Genomic DNA, 23485 nt, shown 5'->3' with positions numbered 1-23485 from the left:
CCAAATACAGCAATACAGTGCTTCTACTGACAGTTTGGTAATATAGCTCTAATGATTTGGAACAATCCATTTACAGAGCCTGAACTGAGGCTACAGCTTGAATTAGTACAGAGTGTAATCACTGCAGGGCAAAGCTCTCTGTTCTACAATTCTGCATGTGTGTGTGTATATCCACTCACCCACCCCACACACATCTTGATCCAGCAAGAGAAAGCTGCACATGGATACTCTGAGCAATAGATCAGATGCACAGCAAGCAGGAGTAGCACATGGCAAGGTTTGCTCCTTACAGCAAGTTAAGGAGTTCATCCATTTGTCATCCTGATCCTGATGAAACATCCTTACAAGATGAGCAAGTAGGTGGCCAAGACTGCTTAACGTTCTTGTCTCTTCCAGCCACCTGATGTATATACTCTCTGAACTGGTTTTTGGTTCACATATATTTTATTTTATTTATTTATTAAAATATGTTTATACCGCCCAAAACATACGTTTCTGGGCAGCTTACAATAGAATAAAAACAAAGTAAAACATTCATTAAAACAAAAATGGGGGGGTGGGAGCACACACATTACAACAATTTAAATTTTTTAAAATAATATTTTAAAACAGCATTCAAACCATTAAAACAACATTAATTAAAAGCCTGGGTGAAGAGATGTGTTTTTAAAGACTTTTTAAAAGCTGTCAGAGATGGGGAGGATCTTATTTCACTAGAGAGCGCATTCCAAAGCCTCGGGCAGCAGCGGAGAAGGCCCGTCCCTGAGTGGCCACCAGACAAGCCAGTGGCAGCTGCAGACGGACCTCTCCAGCAGATCTTAGTGGACAGTGGGGTTAATGCAGAAGAAGGCATTCTCTTAAATACCCAGGGCCCAAACTGTTTAGGGCTTTATAGGTTATAACCAGCACCTTGTATTTTGTCCAGAAACATATCGGCAGCCAGTGTAGCTCCTTCAGAACAGTAGTTATATGGTCTCTCCAAGATGAACCAGAGACCAACCTGGCTGCCTCATTCTGGACCAACTGTAGTTTCCGGACTACGTACAAGGGCAGCCCCACATGGAGCGCATTACAGTAATACAGTCTGGAGGTTACCAGCAGATGTACCACTGTTTTGAGGTTGTTCACATCAAGAAACGGATGCAGCTGACGTATCAGCCGAAGCTGATAGAAGGCACTTCTGGCCACCGCCTCAACCTGGGAGAACAGGGAGAGGCTCGGATTCAGAAGCACCCCTAGACTGCGTACCTCTTCCTTCTGGGGACGTGACCCCATCCAGAAAAGGCAGATCAAAATCATCTCTCGAGTTCCGATCCTGCACAATGAGTACCTGCGTCTTAGCCGGATTCAGTCTCAGGTTGTTATCCCTCATCTAGCCCATCACCGACTCCAGGAAGGCATTTAGGGAGGTTATGCCCTCTCCCGATGATGCTGACATGGAGAAATAGATTTGGGTGTCATCAGCATACTCATAGCACCCTGCACCAAATCTCCTGATGATCTCTCCCAGTGGTTTCATGTAGATATTAAACAACATAGGAGACAATATGGAGCCCTGGGGAACACCATACAAGAGTTCAGATTTTGAAGAACAGCAGTCTCCAAGGGACACCATCTGAAACCTGCCCGAGAGGTAGGAGCAGAACCACTCCAAAGCAGTGTCTCCCACTCCCAACCCCCTCACACACTCCAGAAGGATACTATGGTCGATAGTATCAAAAGCCGCCGAGAGGTCCAGAAGGACCAACAGAGTCACACTTTCTCTGTCCATTGCCAATTGGAGATCATCCATCAGGCCGACCAAAGCAGTCTCCACCCCATAGTCAGCCCGAAAGCCAGTTTGAAATGGGTCAAGATAATCAGTTTCATGCAAGACTGAAGCTGGGAGGCCACCACTCTCTCAATTATCTTGTCCAGCCATGGAAAGTTGGAGACAGGCCTGTAGTTGTTCCAGTCCAAGGGATCCAGGGTAGGCTTCTTCAGAAGCGGTCTAATAATTGCCTCCTTAAGACAAGGAGGCATCCTACCTTCCCTCAGAGACACATTTATAATCTCTACCAGGCCTTCTACAACAACTCCCCTGCCAGAAAATATAAGCCATGTCAGACAAGGGTCAAGAGAACAGGTGGTAGGCTGCACCATTCCAATCAGCTTGTCTACATCCTCAGGAGTCACAAACTGGAACTGATCCAACCTAATCACACAAGAGGAGTCGCTGGACACCTCCACATCAGACACTGAGGTAATTGTGGAGAAGGAGTCTAAGTCGGCCCGAATACGAGAGATTTCACAAAGAATTCACCCCACAAAGAATTCATTAAACACATCACAGCGGGTAATCCATGGTTCCAGATTCTGATTCAAGGGAGGAGGGGCACTCACTAGCCCTCTCACAACACTGAACAACTCGGCCGGACGTGAACTTGTGGATGCAATACGGGTAGAAAAGAATAGCTTCTTTGCCACACATATCACCTGAGCATAGGTCTTCAAATGAGCTCTATGTTGCAGTCTGTCAGATTCAAGCCGAGTTTTTCTCCACCTGCGCTCCAGTCATCTACCTCGCCGCTTCAGCCCCTGTAGTTCTTCCGTATACCAAGGGGCCAATTTTGAAGCAGGTCGGAGAGGACGCTTAGGAGCAATAATTTCTACTGCCCCAGTGAGTTTGCTGTTCCAATTCTCCACCAGGGCATCAACAGAATAACCAGCAGAGGCAACACGAAATCCCTCCAAGGCTTCTTGAAATCCTATTGGATCCAATAACTTTCTCGGGCGGATCATCTTAATAGGTCCCTCGCCCCTGCGGAGGTGGGAAGTGATTGTAAGTCCAACCTTAACCAGGTGGTGTTCCGTCCATGACAATGGGGAAAGCACAGGATTCCCCACCCATGGAGCACCACCCTGATCAGAGTGAAAGACCAAATCAAGCATGTGACCAGCAATGTGCATTGGCCCCGAGACCACTTGAAATAGGCCCATAGTCATCATGGCTGCTATGAACTCCTGCGCCGCCCCGGATAAATTGGTCCCAAAGTGAACATTGAAGTCCCCCAGCACCACATGCCTGGGGGCTCCAACACCAAGTCTGAGACCAAGTCTGTCAGCTCAGTTAGGGACTCTGTTGAGCAGCGGGGCAATCGGTACACCAACAGAAGTTCCAGTCTATACCTGGTCCCCAGACCTAAGTACACACATTCGATATGGTCCGACACTGTAACAGGGATCCTGGTAAGGGAAAGGTTATTCTTATAGACCACAGCCACTCCACCTCCCTGCCCACGGTCCCTCACCCATTCCTCAACAGAGCAGCCTGGAGGAAGAAGCCGGGACCACACTGGGCCCCCAGCCTCCCCCAGCTAGGTCTCTGTAATACATACCAGGTCGGCACCTTCATCCAGAATCAAATCATGGATATTTCTGATTTGTTCTGGACAGACCTGGCATTACAGAGGAGCAAGGTGAGGTTCCAAGGATGATCGGCACTGCTCCCCAAGGTCAAAGAGCTGGCAAGACAGCCAGAAGTGGAAACAGCTATTAGATTTCCAAGTCCCCTTCCCCTGTAACGGCCCGCTGACCTGCCAACGCTACTACTTCTGTTCCCCACCACCACCGGAATGGCCACCCCACAGTCAGTGAACACGCCCCCTCTCTCCCCATCTCCAGGTAAGCCCAGACACATCCTAGGACTATCTCACCCAGGACAAATTAAAACAAAAGCTCCACTATTAAATGCACCCCCTATACAAATATTTAGGCCAAGAGACCTGGCCCTTGCCCTCACTGTCCCCTGAAGTGGCTGCCCCAAAGAGGCGACCCCCTTTGGTGTCGCCCCTTCGGTGGTGACCCTGCCGGTGGCGGGCCCGCCGCCACCGGCAGAAGCCTATATAGCCCTGAGCAGGCAGCTCTAGGCAGATGGAATTCAGGAAACTGCCAAGTCACCCTCCTCCCCAGCCCCAATCCTGCAAGGCCTCGCCTCAGCACAGCAGCCAGTCCTGGGGGGGCAGATAACAGACAGGGGGGCAGCAGGAGAAGCAAACAGGCAGGCACCCAGTCTCTCACCCTGGGGTCTACCTAGGAGCAGGTGTTTTCTCTCTCCTGCAAGCTTCTGGGTGTTCATCACATGATGAATGAACAGCTGCATACTTAAAACCACTGACAGAACCAATGGTGTTCACAGGAATAATTCTTGGATGGGGGAGACCATTAATTGGAACTACATGCCCATAGCCTGCAGACCCAGTCCAAGTCTCACTGGCATTTGAGTTGGCTTGGTGAGCTGCCCCCCCACCCATCCCCTCATGCAACGGTTCTCTCCTCGGCACAGCCCGGACCTGTCGTCTTCCCCCTTCCCAACACAAAACCCTATCCACAACATGCCACAGAGGAGTTTTCTCTCGGTGTGTAATTTAGTACATTAAATGGTGCTAAAGAGAAACAGCTGGCTGTGCTGTGCTTATAGGTGGTTGCATAATATAGTATAATAAATGTCAAATCTAACCTATAACAACTTTGATTTGTCCATTTAACAACAATACAGTAATGCTCTATGCAGCTTTATTTTGTGTGATGTTTCACAACTCATCCCTTGAGTCAGATTTAATTTTAGCCAAGTTATTCTTAAAAGAAAAGAATAACTAATTAATAATTTATTTTATTTTAAAACAAAATAAAAATCTGATTTAATATTTTTCAAAATATGATTTTTAATTTTTAAAGAAAAACATGATTGAGTTTTATCCACTCTGCTATACAATAAACTCCCAGATCATACAGCTCATCTTCCACCTTCCATTACTCCATCCATTTCTTCATTCTACCTAAATAGCAATCAAATGAGCACTTGTCCAGTTTTGCCTGAACTCCTCTGCCTGCTCTGTAACGCTATCTGAATCTTCCAGCTTGAATACAATAACCACCACTGCTACCCATTTCTCTTGTCCCAGTATATAGCCGATTCTTGAATTAGCCTCTAAAGTGGAGATAAAATGCACGAATGGCTAAAGCGCTAATCTCCCTCTCGGGGCACGTTCAGACACAACATCAAAGCTTGATTGAATTTCTGCATTCCTTGCTTGTTTGTTTTTTGTCCAAAAGCACCTCTTAAATTCAACCAATGTTCAATTTGGCCCAATAAACTGACCTTTATAACCATAAGTTTGTAGTTGGCTTGTTTTAACCATGCTTCAGTTCACCATCATGTTGTGTCCCAACTAACCCTGGTGGTTTATTCTCAGCTTGTTGCAAGAACTCCACCTCTGCCCACAGAGATACTGGCACAGAGCGGCTGAGAACCAGCCTCTCTGTGGTTTTTCCTCTGCAAGTGCTCTGGTGAAATCTCCCTAGTGACTACTGACGTCACCACTACCAAAAACAGCCCACAACAGCAACTCTGTTGCATACTAGGCACAGACATTGACCAGGAGTTTCAAGGGTAGAGAGGAAGGACAGGGTGACTACAGGAGCTGAAAGTAAGCTGTGAGAGGTGCCCATCTTCCTTTCCTTCTAACCTAACTATTAAAAGAAAGCTTCATGATAATAAGAAAGCTGCAGGCTACCCATCTTTGTATAGGCGTGCCACAGTTAGGCTCTAACCAACCAAAAGCAATGAAGGATGGGCAAAAATAGCTGAAGCAGCTCATGGAGCTCTTCCACACCAAGCTGATAACCAATGGTAAGGGAGAGAGTGACAGGGTGAAACATTGCCATGAGTTAGGCAGGCATGAAACTCTAGGATTGCATTCAGGAGGACTGGGGAAATGGAGGGGCCAAATGGGGGCAGAGCCACCATTGGGCGAACGAGATCAAAGAACCAAGGCTGCCGCCCCCAGGGGCCACGCCTTGCGGCCCCAGACACACACCCCGCATCTGACGTCATATGCGGGGGCTGTTATTTCGCTCTGAAATGGGGCCAAGCGGCCCCATTTGGAACCGAAATCGGCACATGCTGCGTTGGCAGCGCAGCCGGAGTGACTCTCCCTGCCTTTTAAAAGGCAGGGAGAGCTGCTCCTTTTAAAGGCAGGGAGAGCTGCTCCTGGACCCACTGACAAAGCAGAGGGGCCGCTCTCCCTTCCAAATGGGGCCGCGCGACCCCATTCGGGAGGGAGACCACATCCCCGTGCCTGACATCAGACGCGTGGCTACTGGCTGGCCCCCTGCAGCTGATGTCAGATGCGGGGAGTGGAGCCAGGGGGCTGCTGCAGCAGCCAAACATGGGTTGCCACCAGCCTCTCTCTGCTCCTGGGGCCAAACAAACCACCAGCAGCAAAAACAAAAACCAAAAAAACCCAACCATGCTGTTGCTGATCCTCTGTGGAGCTAATCTCTGCTTGCTTTTAGAAGACAAATTTACTCTTGAATTACAGTTTTGGATTACTGATATGTGTTCTTTGTCTGCATTTGAACTGGGTGGTTGTTGTTTTTCATCACCAAGGTAGAGAAGAATTCTTAGTGATTCAGTCAAACTTCAATGAACTGTTTGTGCTTTGAAACATAAGCCAAATACCCTGAGAGAAGGTGGTTAAAAAAAAAAATCTTCTCCTGTGTTGGTTGTATCCTATCATGTTAAGCTGTGTTAAGGGATCGATCTTTCTTTCTTTCTTTCTTTCTTTCTTTCTTTCTTTCTTTCTTTCTTTCTTTCTTTCTTTCTCTCACTCATATTTACATGTATTATTATCCTTGATTATGTCTATATAATGTAACCTCATAGCAATAAAGGAAAAAGGAGTAATAAAAAAAAATAAAACTTGGTTTTGCATTGCATCTGATAGGACTCTCGGTCTCTACTTGGGCAGGAGGGAGGTCTAGTATCTGAGCAGCCAGGGCAGAGCTTTAAGCAGAGCATAAGCTAGGGAGCAGAGAAATCGATATATTTGACTAGGGCCCAAGGAAGCCCAGGCTGGGCTTTTGAGAGCAGGTTTTTTACCATGAGATAAAACCTGAAGCTAAATTGTAGAGGATCATGCTAAAATGTTCATGCAAACTTATACCACACTATGTACATATAGCATTTTATTAACAGCGTCTCCAGATTTTGAAAGATGTGCAGGAGCCAATCTGGAGCAGTATAGAGAGACCAGCAATATCTTCACTAAGAAAGGTCTCTGAGATCTCACCAGGCTTCCTGCAGAATACTGCAAGTTACTAGAGCTCTCTAATTTCCATATCATTAAAAAAAATCAGTAACATTTAGAATTGGGGGAAGTACCCATGGACAAAAGAACCAGCTTGAGCCTCCAGTTAAACAACATTTCAGAGAGGAGGCAGAGGGAAAGTCTCTATGAGAAATGCTGGAGAGCCACTGCCAGTCAGTGCATGAACCCAAAACTGCAGTTCAATTCGAATTTAATCCAAACTGAACTGTGTTCTGCCGAACTGGTTCGTTTGGACCAACAGGTCTGGTCTGTTCAATTGAACCAGTTTGGAAGTTCAGACAGATATATTTGTAAAGGGGAATCCATTGAGGATTCCCATGTACAAGTAAAGGGGTGGGGGAATCCAGTGAAGGGCAGCGGGGAAGCAGGGAGAAAGATAGCCTAAGCTTCTTACTGGCTCACCGCCCCACAGTAAAAGTCCAGTCGCCAACAGATCACTTTTTAAACAGGCTGCATGTGCTGCTGCAGCACTCCGCAGAGGCTGGAAAGTGCCACTGCCACACCAGCAGCCTGTTTAAACAACAATTTGGTGGCAATTGGACTGTACCGGGGGGGGGGGCAGCGAATGGCAAGCCGGTGAGAACCTTAGACAATCTTTCTTGCAGCTTTCCCGCTGCTGGCCCACTCCCCTTCGACGTCCAACCAGCTTGGTTCGGTTTGATCACAGACCAAACTGGCCCCAGTTCGGTTCACGATCAAGCCACAGAACTGGCCCAGTTCAATGTGAACTGATTCAACATCGAATGGTTCATGCACACCCCTACCAGGTAGTGTAGGCAGTGCTGGGCAAGAAGTAAGTATCCTCTGAATCAATATAATGTAAGAGGGCAGCTCCTTATAGGAACATAAATGGTATTGCATTGTGTCAACAAGGATTGTATCCTACTGTAAGGCAATTACTTTATTTGGACATTTACATATTTTATTTTAAAAGGGCCTTTCAGCTTAATGTAGTAATTCCAAATATATGACAATATGCTATTAATCCTTCTGATTCTCTCTGTGCATACACACAAATGCACAGCAGAGAGGTGTTCCCAATGTCTCTTATTGTTAAGTATTATCCTATAATGTATACTGTTAAAACCAATTCCTTTTAAAAAAAGAAAAGAAAATTAGATTGTTTAACTGGCATGCAAGTGCTAATATATAATGTAGTAGCCTAAAGCTTCCTTGTACGTTTTCTTATTTCTCACATAATCCAAATAGAAATGATGACATCTACATTACAGGAAACAATTCATTTTGGTGCTTAAGAAAAATGGTGGGATTATCATGGGGCACTTTAATAAAGCAGCTCTTTATCTGTTAAACTTTTGTGCTGAAAGTCTCCAGAAGATTATATTCAATTGGAAATATAATGAAAAGAAAATCAATTTAATGCAAGCATTCAGGAAGGTTTCAGTTGAAACAACTATAATTCTTTCACACACTGAGGTTGTTCTCATAATCAGCCATTGACCCAGTGGGGCACTGTTATTCCTGGATATAAACTTTACAGAAGGGATAGGGAGGGGAGGACTGGGAATAGAACTGTATATTAAAGAAGAGATAGATTCCAACAAGCTAGAGAACCTGGGTGGACTGGAGTCCTCTGCAGAATCATTATGGGTAACAATATGAGGACTAAAAGGCAATATTTTACTAGGAACATGCTACTGCCCTCAGGATTAAAACGCTGAGAGTGACCTGGAGTTGGAGAAGCAAATAAGAGAGGTATCAAAGAGAGAGAGCACAGTAATAATGGGTGACTTCAACTACCCACACATAGACTGGGTATATTCACATTCAGGTAATGAAAGAGGCCAAATTTCTAGACATGCTAAGTGACTGTGCCCTACAACAGTTAGTCATAGAACCAACCAGAGATGGTGATGCTGGACTTAATCCTGAGTGGTGCCCAGGACCTGGTATAAGATGTCAGATTTGCAGAACCATTGGGGAACTGTGACCATAGTGCAGGGGTGTCAAACTGAGGCCTTCCAGATGTTGCTGGCCTACAACTCCCGTCATCCCTGGCTACTGGCCATGGTGACTGGGGATGATGGGGATTGTAGGCCAACAACAGCTGGAGGGCCACAGTTTGACACCCCTACCATAGTGTGATCCAATTCAGCATATATGCAAGTGGAGAATTGTCAAGGAAGTCCAACATAGATGCATTGAACTTCAGAAGAAAAAACTTCTCAAAAATGAGGAGATTGGTCAAATGGAAGCTGAAAGGGAAAGTCAGGAGGGTCAAATCACTCCAGAAAGCATGGAACTTTTAAAAACAACAATACTAGAAGCTCCGTTGGGCTGTATACCAAGAAGGAGGAAAGGTTCAGGAGGGTGCCAGCGTTCACCAAGTTCAGGAGGATGTCAGCGTGGCTTACAGGTAGTCAGCAAAGCTATAAAAGGGAAGATTTCCTTCAGAAAATGGAAGTCCTGCCCAAATGAAGAGAACAGAAAGGAACATATACTCTGGCAAAAGAAATGCAAAGGAACAATAAGGGATGCAAAAAGAGAGTTTGAGGAGCATATAGCTAGAAGTATCAAAGGGAATAACACTTCTTTAAATATATTAGAAGTAGAAAACATGCCAGGGAGGCGGTTGGTCCCTTAGATGATGAGGGCATGAAAGGGATTATTAAGGAGGATATGGAGGTTGCAGAGAAGCTGAATGAGTTCTTTGCATCTGTCTTCATGGATACCGACCATATACCCTCTCCAAAATTGAGCTTCTCAGGTTTAGAGGCTGAAGAACTGGGCCAATTTGAGGTGACAAGGGAAGATGTTCTAAACTGTCTTGAAAAATTAAAAATTAACAGATCGCCAGGGCCAGAACCCAAGAGTTCTGAAGGAATTCAAATGTGAAATTGCTGATCTCCTAGCAAAAATATGTAACTTGTCCTTACAATCAGGCTCCGTACCAGAGGGCAGGAAAGTAGCCAATGTAACTCCAATTTCCAAAAGGGATCCAGGGAGGATCCGGGAAATTACAGGCTGGTTAGCTAATTTCTATGCATGATAAATTGATGGAAAGCATATTTAAGGACAAAATTGTTATACACATAGAAGAACAGACCTTGCTGAAGGAGAACCAGCATGGCTTCTGCAAGGACAAGTCTTGCCTCACTTGTCAACAGGCATGTGGAAAAAGGTGATCCAGTTGACATAGTATACTTGGACTTCCAAAAAGCTTTTGACAAAGTTCCCCATCATAGTAAACTTAGCAGTCATGGGATAAGGGGAGAGGTTCATGTGTGGATTGGTAACTGGTTGAAGGACAGGAAATAGAGGGTAGGAATAAATGGACAGTTTTCACAATGGAGGGTAGAAGGAAGCAGGGTCCCACATGGATCAGTACTGAGCCAGTGCTCTTTAACTTGTTGATCTAGAAGTTGGGGCAAGCAGCGAGGTGGCCAAATTTGCAGATGACACTATTTAGGGTAGTGAAATCCACAATAGATTGCAAGGAGCTGCAAAAGGGTCTTTCCAAACTGGGGGAGTGGGCAGCAAGATAGCAAATGCAGTTCAATGTTGGCAAGTGTAAAGTGATGCATATTGGGGCAAAAAAACCCAACTTCACATATAAGCTGATGAGATCTGAGCTGTCGGTGACTGACGAGGGTCGTGGTGAACAGCTCATTGAAAGTGTTGACTCAGTCAGCTGTGAAAAGGCCAATTCCATGGTAGGGACCATTAGGAAGGGGATTTTTAAAAATGCTAATATTATAATGCCCTTATACAAATCCATGGTGCAGCCACATTTGGAGTATTACATATAGTTTTGGTCACCGTATTTTAAGAAGGACATTGTAGAATTGGAAAATGTGTAGAAGAGGGCAACCAAGATGAACAGGGGCCTGGAACACCTGGAAAATCCTGAGGTGGCAGAAAGAACTTCATACTGCAGGTATGGGATATTTTTCAAAGCAGTCTTGTAAAAAAAACTCTCTGCAACTAGAAAACTAGTGACGCTGGCAGAGTAGTAGATGGGAACCTTTTCCTCTGCTAGGCTGTTTTCTTCAGGCAGGGAGCGTTTTTTGGTTTTCACATCTGAGATCATTTTAAATATGGTATTCGCCACATGCAATCTGAGGTGATGCAGTTGACTTGACTACTCCAGGACTTCACCTCCTCATTCTTTTGCATGCATAGTTCAAATCTCACATACAATCTGAGCACGACACCTCAGAGAGTAAGAAAAACGTAGAACAGTGGGAACCAGTTTAGGGAAGAGGAAGCAAGCATTGCTTCCATTCAAGCCCAGGACCGAAGTCTGAGGGAGGGAGGGGATGAAATATTTCCAGCAGGGCTTTTTAAAATGTGCAACCAGACACAAAATGTGCAATTTAAAAAAAAGTGCAATTCCAATTGAACATTTGGGCAGTTAAAAAATTCAAGTCATGCAAAAGTTACATTATGTTAGATTATGTAAGAAGTGACTAATGACAATGAGAACAGAAAAGTGAGCAGTCCACAGTCCTCTGTGTTTATCTAACAAGATAAAGACAGGCCACTAGAAGGCTGCAACTCCTTCCATGGGAAAGGGGGGGTGGGGAGAAAGAATGCACCAAATTGCCTGCAAATGATGGCATTTTCCAAACTTAGCTAAAGGCTGCTAGCTAGAAAATTTCCATAGAAACTAGAGTATTTTTGTAGCATTTATACCGCTGGGCACAAAGCTGACTAGCATTTTTTTTAAAAAAAGACTTAATACTGAAAATCTATCACAACAGTCATTACAATGCATAGTAAACGCATTACTATGTGGTCACTGGCCATGGGGGCAGCAAAAGGCAGCAAGATTCTTTAAATTATCTTAACTCCCTATTACTGGTATTTCCTTGCAAGCTCCACTTCTACTGCCACTCTAACTAGAGTAGTTGCCTCGCCAAGTCACCAACTCTTGGTAATCCATACCCACATGTCCTATAATGATAATTAAACCAATTGCCTGTGGTGCACATACCCGTAACTTCTCTCCTAGTATCATCTCTAGTTAAAAAGGTTTCACAGCTTTTTGAAGTTCTACAGAAATCTACAAAACTTGTTTGACCAGAAATGATAATGCAATTATCTTCACTGTTTTTCAAGCAGGGGCAGAGGCACGCTTACCCTCAGACTTCGGGGCTGAAGTCTGGGGCCTCCACAGCCCCTGGGGGCCTCCAAATCCTCTTTAGTCTGTCCTGGGTGTTGTGGTGATTTAGCAGAGCATGATGATGCTTAATTTGCAGCGGAGGGGGGCTCCTAAAGGCCTTTAGGTCCAGGCTCCAAAATTACCTAGGAGCACCTTTGAGCAGGAGTCACTTGGGCAAAAAGAAAACCAAAACAAAACACACTTCCATGTGAGAGCTATTTCCCACTGTGCTGACCTCCACAAAGTATTGTGCTTTCCCCACTGTACGAAATGGGGTGGTGCTTTAAGAGAAATAGAGCCATGTTGAGCTCCAGAACCATCTTGAAAGACACACTAGGAAGCACAGTCCTTCCCACTGCTTTCCCTGTAGAGCTCTATGGAGAAAGCACTGGGAAGGACTACATTTCCCAGTATTCCAAGCATGCATTCTAAGATGATGATGGGGCTTGAGAGGACTCTCTTTCCCTTAAATCAGCCCCACTGGCACTGGGCAAAGTGCAGTACTGCATGGTGGAAACAGTTGCCTCTGTTCAACGTCAAGAGGGCTGTGTGGAGTATTTCACTTCAGCGGAACTGCTTTGTGTAGGCCTAACAAACAATTAGTCAGAGAGCTTATTCATCACTTAGGTTTGATGAAAGCCAAGCTGCCACTGGCTCCAAGGCGTTGCAGTGAAGAACACTGTGATAATGGGAGGGGGCAAATGAGTATGCACACCACAAGCAATAATGGCCCTTTCAAAACATCTCAAGAAGGGGGGGAAAGCCACTATTGTCCACCTCCAGCTGAACAAGAAAAGATATTCCTATGTTATGTGAATTTCCTAATTGGGATGAAATGGGGAAGGGCCTTTTGACACATACAAAATGGGGAGGAGACTTTTGACACATATATTCAGAATTCTCATTTTGATGGAAAGTATGGCCAATCAATGGGGTATTTTCCTAAATTTCAGAATACATTGTGTTGTCAACTGTTACTCATACAATACCTGTTGTGGGGGGTTGGGATCAGTGCTCTTTTATAGATTTCCTTAAAAAGTATTTTGAAGTTAGCTGAAAACTGCAATGCTGGAAAGACACTGAAACCACACCCCCACTGGCTAATGTGATTATGACATCACATCCTTGTTGTGCTCTGGGAGGGACAGATAGAGTATACTGCAGCTTATTCTGCTGGGTTTTCTCAGCCTTTTTCTTTGCTTCCAATTAGCAGGCCCTAAAATTACTAAGGTGAGAAACTCTGGAAGCACAGCTTGCTTGGTCTTTCAGTGTACACTAATCCAATCCCAGTTCCAGGATCACTAAAAGCAGTGGTAGAAAACAAGTTCCTTGGGTCCCCTCTAGTGTCCCCCTAATCAGAGCTGCCACCATCTCATACACCAAAGGCCTGAAGCATGAGAGAGAGAGCGAGAGCGAGAGAGAGAGAGAGAGAGAGAGAGAGAGAGAGAGAGAGAGAGAGATCCTTAGTCCCATCCCCTGCAACAGTATCCCACCCAAATCAGAGTTGCAACCTCATTACTTCTGGGATGAAGTAATGGAACAGCAAACTCACTGGGGCAGTAGAAATGATTGCTCCTAAGCGTCCTCTCCGACCCGCTTCAAAATTGGACCCTTGGTATACAGAAGAACTACGGGGGCTGATGCGGCGAGGTAGATGACTGGAGCGCAGGTGGAGAAAGACTCAGCTTGAATCCGACAGACTGCAACATAGAGCTCATTTGAAGACCTATGCTCAGGTGATACATGCGGCAAAGAAGCGATTCTTTTCTACCCGTATTGCATCCGCAAGTTCCGTCCGGCAGAGTTGTTCAGAGTTGTGAGAGGGCTAGTGAGTGCCCCTCCTCCCTTGAATCAGAATCTTGAACCATTGATTACCCACTGTGATGTGTTTAAATGAATTCTTTGTGGGGAAAATCTCTCGTATTCAGGCTGACTTAGACTCCATCTCCACAATTACCTCAGTGTCTGATGTGGAGGTGTCCAGTGACTCCTCTTGTGTGATTAGGTTGGATCGTTTCCAGTTTGTGACTCCTGAGGATGTAGACAAGCTGTTTGGAATGGTGCGGCCTACCACCTGTTCTCTTGACCCTTCCCCGACATGGCTTATATTATCTGGCGGGGGGGGGGTGTTGTAGAAGGCCTGGTAGAGATTATAAATGCGTCTCTGAGGGAAGGTAGGATGTCTCCTTGTCTTAAGGAGGCAATTATTAGACCGCTTCAGAAGAAGCCTACCCTGGATCTCTCGGACTGGAACAACTACATGCCTGTCTCCAACCTGCCGTGGCTGGGCAAGGTAATTGAGAGGGTGGTGGCCTCCCAGCTTCAGACAGTCTTGGATGAAACTGATTATCTTGACCCATTTCAAACTGGCTTTCGGGCTGACTATGGGGTGGAGACTGCTTTGGTTGGCCTGATGGATGATCTCCAATTGGCAATGGACAGAGAAAGTGTGACTCTGTTGGTCCTTCTGGACCTCTCGGTGGCTTTCGATACTATCGATCATCGTATCCTTCTGTAGCGTCTGAGGGGGTTGGGAGTTGGAAGCCCTGCTTTGCAGTTGTTCCACTCCTACCTCTCGGGCAGGTTCCAGATGGTGTCCCTTGGAGACTGTTCTTCAAAATCTAAACTTTTGTATGGTGTTCCCCAGGGATCCATACTGTCTCCAATGTTGTTTAATATCTACATGAAACCACTGGGAGAGATCATCAGGAGATTTGGTGCAGGGTGCTACCAGTATGCTGATGACACCCAAATCTATTTCTCCATGTCAGCATCATCAGGAGAGGGCATAACCTCCCTAAATGCCTGCCTGGAGTCGGTGATGGGCTAGATGAGGGATAACAAACTGAGACTGAATCAGGCTAAGACGCAGGTACTCATTGTGCAGGGTCGGTACTCGAGAGATGATTTTGATCTGCCTTTTCTGGATGGGGTCACGTCCCCAGAAGGAACAGGTACACAGTCTAGGGATGCTTCTGAATCCAAGCCTCTCCGTGGTGTCCCAGGTTGAGGCGGTGGCCAGAAGTGCCTTCTATCAGCTTCGGCTGATACGCCAGCTGCATTCATTTTTTGAGGTGAACAACCTCAAAACAGTGGTACATCTGCTGGTAACCTCTAGACTGGATTACTGTAATGCGCTCGATGTGGGGCTGCCCTTGTACGTAGTCCGGAAACTACAGCTGGTCCAGAATGCAGCAGCCAGGCTGGTCTCTTGGTCATCCAGGAGAGACCATATAACTGCTGTATTGAAGGAGCTACACTGGCTGCCGATCTGTTTCCGGACAAAATACAAGGTGCTGGTTATAACCTATAAAGCCCTAAACAGTTTGGGCCCCGGGTATTTAAGGGAACGCCTTCTTCTGCATGAACCCCACTACCCACTGAGATCTGCTGGAGAGGTCCGTCTGCAGCTGCCACCGGCTCGTCTGGTGGCCACTCAGGGACGGGCCTTCTCCGCTGCTGCCCCGAGGCTTTGGAATACGCTCCCTAATGAAATAAGAGCCTCCCCATCTCTGACAGCTTTTAAAAAGTCTTTTAAAACACATTTCTTCACCCAGGCTTTTAATTAATGTGGTTTTAATGGTTTTAATGGTTTGAATGCTGTTTTAAAATATTATTTTTAAATTTTTAAATTGTTGTAATGTGTGTGCTCCCACCCCCCCATTTTTGTCTTAACGAATGTTTTACTTTGTTTTTATTCTGTTGTAAACCACCCAGAGACATAAGTTTTGGGCGGTATAGAAATGTTTTAATAATAAAATGATAATAAATAATAATTACTTGATAGCAATGTTGGATTAATCGCCCATCTCTCCCCTGCCCCATGTAGTTTCTCGCCTTAATATTTTTGGGACCTGTTAGTTGGCAGCAAAGATGAAGCCAGAGAAAACCCAGCAGAATAAGCTGTGATATCTCTGCCCCAGAACAGAACAAGAAAGTGATGTCATAATTGCATCAGTCAATGAGGTGCCCTTTCAGTATCCACTGTTGCTCGGCTAACTTTAAAGTGTATTTTCTTGAAAACTATAGAAGTTAAAGCAACGAATTTTATTTCACTGCCTACTAATTATGTGACTGAATGCAGTTATGGGATTGATACAGAAATCTGAGAGTTAGGAAAATACCCCATTCTTAGCCAGGCCAAATCTTAACTTATTTTTATTCATTTCTCCAAAATGTACTGTTTAATAGGTCTTCTGGCTCAATGGTCTCCACTTGATTAATCCTCCTCCAATGCATGATAAAGCTAACATTTAGGAAGATATCTTCTTTAGAAAATTGCTCTAGCCACATCTGCATTCTCTGCTCCTTTGTCAGAAATACAGATTTTCCCCTCAGCAGCCTGTGTGTTGCCTCCATGTGGTTTATCTACTTCACTTTCAGTGCCCATTGTAGCATCCTCTTTCAAATTGCATTTTAATGTGTTTCATTCTGATATCCAGTAATCGATTTTCCTAATTGCATTTTCAATTCACTCTCTCCAAGGCAGAAGGAGACAGTATCAGTGAACCTGACATTACAGATTCAGCGCCTGAGGGCACACTCCTTACTTGAGCAAATCTCCCATTCATATCAATAGGGCTCCTCTTGAGACATGCACACAAAGATGAATTCTTAATAAGCTTCAGCAAAAGCACTTCTGAGAAGAAGCTGTGCCTATACAGAGGACAGTGAAATCCTCTTCTGCACAGTGTGTCCACCACTATAATCCAATAATAAATTTCGCATTTAATTAAATGGCACAAGAATTGGACATGCCCCCAACGTTTTTTCTGTTGTACTTGAGGGACCAAAACATTTCTAGTCATGTCAGTTTTACTGCCCTTCTACCTGCTTTTACCACATAGGAGAAAGGTTGCCAAAGGTTGCCAAAATAAACACCAGAGGGTCTGTCACAGAAGAAAGGGGAAAGAAAAGAAGAACAGTATAGATTTGGAGAGCAAAGTGAGGGTTGCTTCCTGGCTCCAAGGCTTCGAGTGCAGTGGGCAGTCAGTAACATTCTTGCCTCCTCAACATGCTGGAAGCCTTTAGATATATGAGGCAAGAGGCACCTGCAGGCTTCACTAGTCACCGCCTCATACGCTCCAAGGTCTCCAGGACCACGAGACCAGCATTGCACAGTCTGGTGATGTTAATGAGTCACATTCATCCTATTTTCAGTCCAGACCCAGAAACAGCATTCCCTGTAACAGGATCCCCATCATGCCCAGGAGCAAGGGTCTTTGGCTGGGGATAATGGGAATTGAAGTCAACAACATATGGGACTCCCTGTTACAGGGAACACTGCCCAGGACCACAACTTCCCTCAGCCTGCTCTGGTAAGAGGAGGAGAGGCGGTGGCACCAAAGGGTCTAATCCAGAATCTTCCCCAGAGACAATCAACAGCATCCCCATTCTAGCCGCAGAGTTGCTCCTCTCTCCCACCTGCCTACACACAACAAAACCATGTGAGTTTAATCTACAGACAACATATAAAGCAGGTTACTTCCCCCACTCTCCATCCCTTTAGTGTGTCCTGAAGCAGTCTAGAAACTACAAAGTTCTTAACACTAAACAAGCTGGCTAGATGGGTTAGCATTAACCTAATGCTGCATCAGGAAGCTATGTGAAGGGCTACAGCACTGGCAAGAGATGAAATGGAAAGAAGTAGCAAACGAGGAACAGAGAGTAGAAAAGGCAGCAGGACATAGTAGTGATCCTTTTTATATTAAGCAGGAGCAGAGCAATTGGCCCTATTCAACCCCAGATCAAAATCCCTCCAGTATATGTTTATCTTGTGTTTCATTTTAGACTGTGAGCCCTTTGGGGAGAGGGAACAATTTTCTCATTATTCTTTTTCTATGTAAATCACTTGGAGAACATTTTTGATGAAAAGCGGTATATAATTTTTCATCCTCCTCCTGGGGAGGGAGCACACTGGGGAAGGGAACATAGGCTGGCTCTGCCCAATGCCAGCTTGACCTCCATGCATATCATAGCCAGTTCTTGAGTTCTGATTCTTTGTTGCACTCTAATGTTACATCCAAATCCAAGGCACGGCTTTTCAGACAGAATGGGCTCAGCTCTCAATGCTCCCATTAAGTTCTTTCGGCCAAAGAGAATGGATTGCAGTGTTAAGAAAGGAGGAAAACCAGGTTCCTCCTGACCAAAATGGGTTACTGGGATGCTCTGAGTAAGCCTCTTAATGTTTTCTCGTGTAAGTTAATTGCTGCCATTCAGTTGTATGGAGAAAGTAAAGTGTTGAACTTGAGGACAGCACTGGATGGGCAAATATAATCTGACCCCAGCCAGTCTTGATACTGTATGGACCACTGCAAGAGATTCTATGGAGGCACAATGTGTTTCCCAGGGTGTTCTTGCAATATACCCTCTCCACACTGCTAACCTCCCAGCTCAATACTCAATAATTTCCGTCTTTTACTAGTACTGATTAGAAAAATGAATAAAGAGGAAGAAGATTAAAATAACATAAAAAGAGGAAAATTAAAATAACATAGAAAGTTGTTAGTACTTACCAAAAACAGTTCTGGCAGGAACAGACTCTTTATTGATCCAAAATGAAACCTGGGAGAGGATCACAGTCATGATACATGGGATATATGTCTGTATCATAAAATAACCCATTTTTCGTCGAAGGTGGAAGTGCACTGTCATAACAATGTATTCACCTACAAATGGGAAAAATAACACTTTGCACAATCTTTAATTTCAGAACACCCAGCATTAGACACAAAAACCATCTTTAGGACCTCCAACTGTATTCAGTTTATCTGAAGGCACATGGTACTGTTACATTGTTAAAGCCTTGCCAGTGTCTCGATAGGAGACTGTCTGGGAGCTTCACATAAGCTGCTGTGAGCTTTGCAAAAGAAGAGCTTGATACCTAATAATAAATGAAAGTCATACTGAGTCAAAGGAAAGTAAATAGATCTTGAAATGCTATCTAGGAGACAGAACGTGAAATGTGAATTAATAGGCACTATTTGACTATCTCTCATGATTAAGGAATTGTATAAGCATGAAAAACACTAGCCATCTGTTTTGGTTACTGCATGGTACCGCAGCATCTGGACAACACATAATTACTACTTCAGGTCTTTATTTTTAACAGGTACACCAAGAAAATATGCTTGCTTCCATTAAAGAAAATCAATGTTTAGCCAATAAGCACCAGAAATAGTTATTCATCAGGTATTGATTAACGGCACAACCCACTGGGAAGTTCTCCGGTGCAAGTGTTACTGAAATGAATAGTACAAAAGATTCAGGATGGTATAGTAGTAATAGAATATCAGACTGGGATATCCTCTCCTCAGCCATGAAGCTCACTAGGTGAACCTGGGCCAGTCATGGAGGCGAGTCTCACAATCAGTGAGACTTGCCGTAAGGGGGTTAGTGGGGAGAGCAGGCTTAGCCCGCTCTCCCCGCAGACAATCGCCAGGCAGCCCTGGGCGGCCATATCGGCCACCCACACAACTGCCGGTTCCATCACGGAGCTGGCGGGGGGTTGCGGGGATTGGTGGCCGTGCAGCCCCTTGAAGTTCCAGGATGCCCCGCACAAGTGCACAGGGCATCCTGGAGAGACCCCCGAGACTGCTTGCAGCCTCCCGGTCGGGGGTCTACTCATGTGTTGCCACAGGCCACGGCAACACATGAGCAAAACACCAAGGTTGCTTGCTCCGTTAACCTCGGCTAAGGGAAGGGGGAATTAGCAAGGTTTGCTGCCAGGAGCTGCACGGCTCCTGTAGCCCACTTTTTGGCAATGGTGAGAATCACCTCATGATCTCTCAGTCCAAAATCCCTCAGAGTGCTGTTTGGAGGAGAGAGTGGTGGAGCGGCGAGAGAATCACACATGCTGCTGTGAGTTCCTTGGATGAGACAGAAGACTAACTGTGCCGCCATGCTCTTGTGCAACTCCCATTCATTTCAGTGGAGACTGCCCAGAAGAACTTCCCAGTAGAGTTGTGCCAGTGTCTTTCCTAACAGCCACCTTGTTACAATAACACTAACAAATGATCAGATTGGAAGACACAAATATATAGCGTAAATGGCCTGACTTTATACATACCCCTGAACAGCATGGTTGCCATTGCTTTGGTGCCTTTGCTCATGCTCACAACAGGAGCACCCATGGATCCTCTAACAGGGCAGTTAGCATACCATTTGCATTGGTCTTCCGAGATTTAATTGTAACAGATATATCAATAAAATAATAAGAGAATTAAAGTAACTCAGTGGCTGTTTGCCAATGGCTGTTTGTTCACTACTGATGTGGAACAATCCACTGAGAAGCTCCCACACACCAAGACCACACTCTTGTGTAATTTCAACTGATTTCAAAGGTATTGGAGTGTGACACAATTCTCCCCTAACCTGTGTTCACCTGTGCGCAGAATGAGTTTTGTGTTGGGCAGAGGCGTAACTAGGGAAAACGACGCCCGGGGCAAGCACTGAAATTGCCCCCCTGCCACATCCCCCCCGCCGCCCCCCCAACATACATCTGACTGACACACATGTTTCAGAAAACTTTTATTTTAAAAATTTAAAAAATTACAAAAATTACCAAAAATTTCAAAATGCACTGCATACTTAGGTTTTTCCTCACAACAACCCTGTGAAGTTGGCTTGTATCTCAAACATCAGAATTATGATGCAATGATGATACATACTACATTATACTTAGGTTTTTCCTCACAACAAACCTGTGAAGTTGGCTTGTATCTCAAACATCAGAATTATGATGCAATGATGATTATTATGATTATGATGCCCCTCCCTCACGCCCTGGTTCTGTTCCTGACTTTCCCTTGTGAGTGACTGTATTTTAACAAAACGAAAACCAAGAACTCCAAAGTAATTCGAGGGACTAGGGTGATAGTGCTAAAGACTCCTTATTCTCCCGCTGTTAAAGAAAGACTCCCCTTTTCCAAAACCGCGCGCTATTTACACCAGAAAAGGTTTCAAATGGAGGGGGAAGCATTTATGCATTTATGCTTTGTTTTATGTTACGATTTCAAAGTTTAAAAAAACTATAAAAGGGCCATTTTAGAAAAGATATGCACTGCCTTAGTTGCAAATCCTGCTTTTTTGAGATTCCCTACAATTGAATAAAGCGATAATATACACCTTTGCTATTTAAATTGGTTGGAGAGTATTTATGACAATAAAAAATGAAATGGCATTTCAGATGCAACATTGGTTGCCTAAGACCACTCAGATTTAACTAATCTTCATCACATTGACAAAAAGAGCAATTAAAATTAAAATCCATGACTAAAACCAAACCACTTTGGGGTTGTTTTTAATGAAAGGTGGTATATAAATTTAACAATAAATGTTTAGAAGTATATACTTTCACCCCCTGCCCAACCTACAATTAATTCCAGCTTATTTTCAAAGGGCTTCAAGTTTTATTTACAAATTGCTTGGCAGCACCGTTTAAGTAATCGCTAATTGCTCCTAATGATAGTTTTACTTATTGTTAAATTTATATACCACCTTTCATTAAAACATTCTCTGTTCATCTGATTTTCAGTCTGGTTAATTAAATCGGTGGAGGTTTAGACTTTCCTGATGGGCTGAAACAGCTAATCCATTTTGATGATGACATATAATTAAATTAGCTTGCATTACATAGTGAAAAAGTCCAGGAAGGGAGAGATGGGGGGATGTGGAACCCAAGGTTCCACATCTCCCCCTCCCTGAACCTTTTCAGTTAAAACGTGGTTAGATTATAGGGGAGGAAGGACTTGAATGAGCAAAAAGGGGAACTAGTTCGGGCGTTCAGGAAGTTGTTCAGAAGAGGAAGTTGTTCAGGAAGTTTGCTCTGGTGCGTGTCCTCTTCTCGACGCATGCGCGACTGGTGGCGGGGTGGCGGGGCGCGCCGGGGAGTGAGAGTCAGAGACTTGGACTACGAAGACGCCGCGGCGCCCAGTGCTGGATGAGCAATGCCAATGGGGGGGAGCCGGGACCGGGGGAGGGGGACTGCTCTGCAAAATAAAATAAAATTTTTTAAAAAAAATTTCTGGCAAATCGGCGGGGGCACTTTTTGGCGCCCCCTGCCAAGTGGTGCCCGGGGCACATGCCCCCCTGCCCCCGCTATAGTTACGCCTATGGTTTTGGGAAGCAGTATCAAAGCAGTGTGTGCGTACATGCATTCAGAGTGGGACCTTCCTGATTCAATCTGAGCAGAATCTAAAATTATGTAAGACGGCATAAAAAGATATGTGTGTGCACGCACACGTGCACGCCTTAGAGGGAACACTGTCCCTAATCATCTACACACTTCCCAAACAGAAGATCAGATCAGGTAATGCGTATTCCACATTTTAAATCTGTGTTTTATTGAGGCATTGCCACTTTTTGTAGTCCATCTTGTGAGGCCCTTCTGCTTAAAATATGGGATATTATCCTCTTAAATAATTATTTAGAGACAGACAGACAAACAAAATGCATGTGATAAATTACATGGAATCCTGTTGCATATTAACTTGGTTCATGTTCTAAATGCTCTAGCATTTAGCTCTAGCTGAAAGATGGCAAACGAAATCAAATCATTATGAAACAATGAGTGGTCCGAGGCTCTTACTTTTAATAATCCTTAATAAAAATATCACTTCATATAATCTCAGCAGCCATATTAAGCAGACATTTTTATATGATAAACAGGTATGTTTCATTTATCTTTATAATCATATTACCATTTTTATCACTATGAGGTCTTTCACACAACCTCACAGCTGCTGCTGGGCATGCTGCAGGGAAGGTAGACAAACAGCAGCCTCACACACACACACACACACACACACACACACACACACACACACACACCCGCCGCATGCTTCACAGATGTGATTGCAACTAAAGAAAGAAAGGAAATCATGGAGGCCATGGGCTCAGTCTAAGCAGGAGCAGCAACAAATTGGTGACAGGCTCCAAGCTGGGGTAGGAGGCTTAGCAGATGAGTACATATTATTTCAGAAAGGATAATCATCAGTTCACCTCACCAAATAGTGAGGAAAAAGCCAGCCAACCCTCAGTGGGACACTGAAAACCAGAAATCTCTGCCAGGTGGACTTGAAAGGACAAAAAGGCCACACCAGCTTGCCTCAGGTGCAGAACATATCCAAAATGGGATGCGCAGAACTTGAGACAGAAGCAAAGCAATGCTGCTGAATGGAAGCAACAACCAAAAAATCCACTCCACCAT

General features: G+C 44.7%; 1 protein-coding gene across 1 annotated transcript in view; it reads right to left on the bottom strand.

Annotated features, from left to right (window-relative positions):
* Positions 1 to 23485, bottom strand: part of GABRA4 (gamma-aminobutyric acid type A receptor subunit alpha4) — a 104646-nt gene that overhangs the window by 36824 nt on the left and 44337 nt on the right. Inside the window, exon 7 of the mRNA XM_053256649.1 lies at positions 18792 to 18944. Coding sequence (XP_053112624.1) covers positions 18792 to 18944 — 153 coding nt within the window. The remainder of the gene's footprint in view (positions 1 to 18791; positions 18945 to 23485) is intronic.

Source organism: Hemicordylus capensis, chromosome 5 (genome assembly GCF_027244095.1).
Source record: "Hemicordylus capensis ecotype Gifberg chromosome 5, rHemCap1.1.pri, whole genome shotgun sequence".
Taxonomy (NCBI): Eukaryota; Metazoa; Chordata; class Lepidosauria; order Squamata; family Cordylidae; genus Hemicordylus; species Hemicordylus capensis.
Note: the sequence above shows the minus strand (reverse complement) of the source record. Positions and strands in the feature narration are given on the sequence as shown.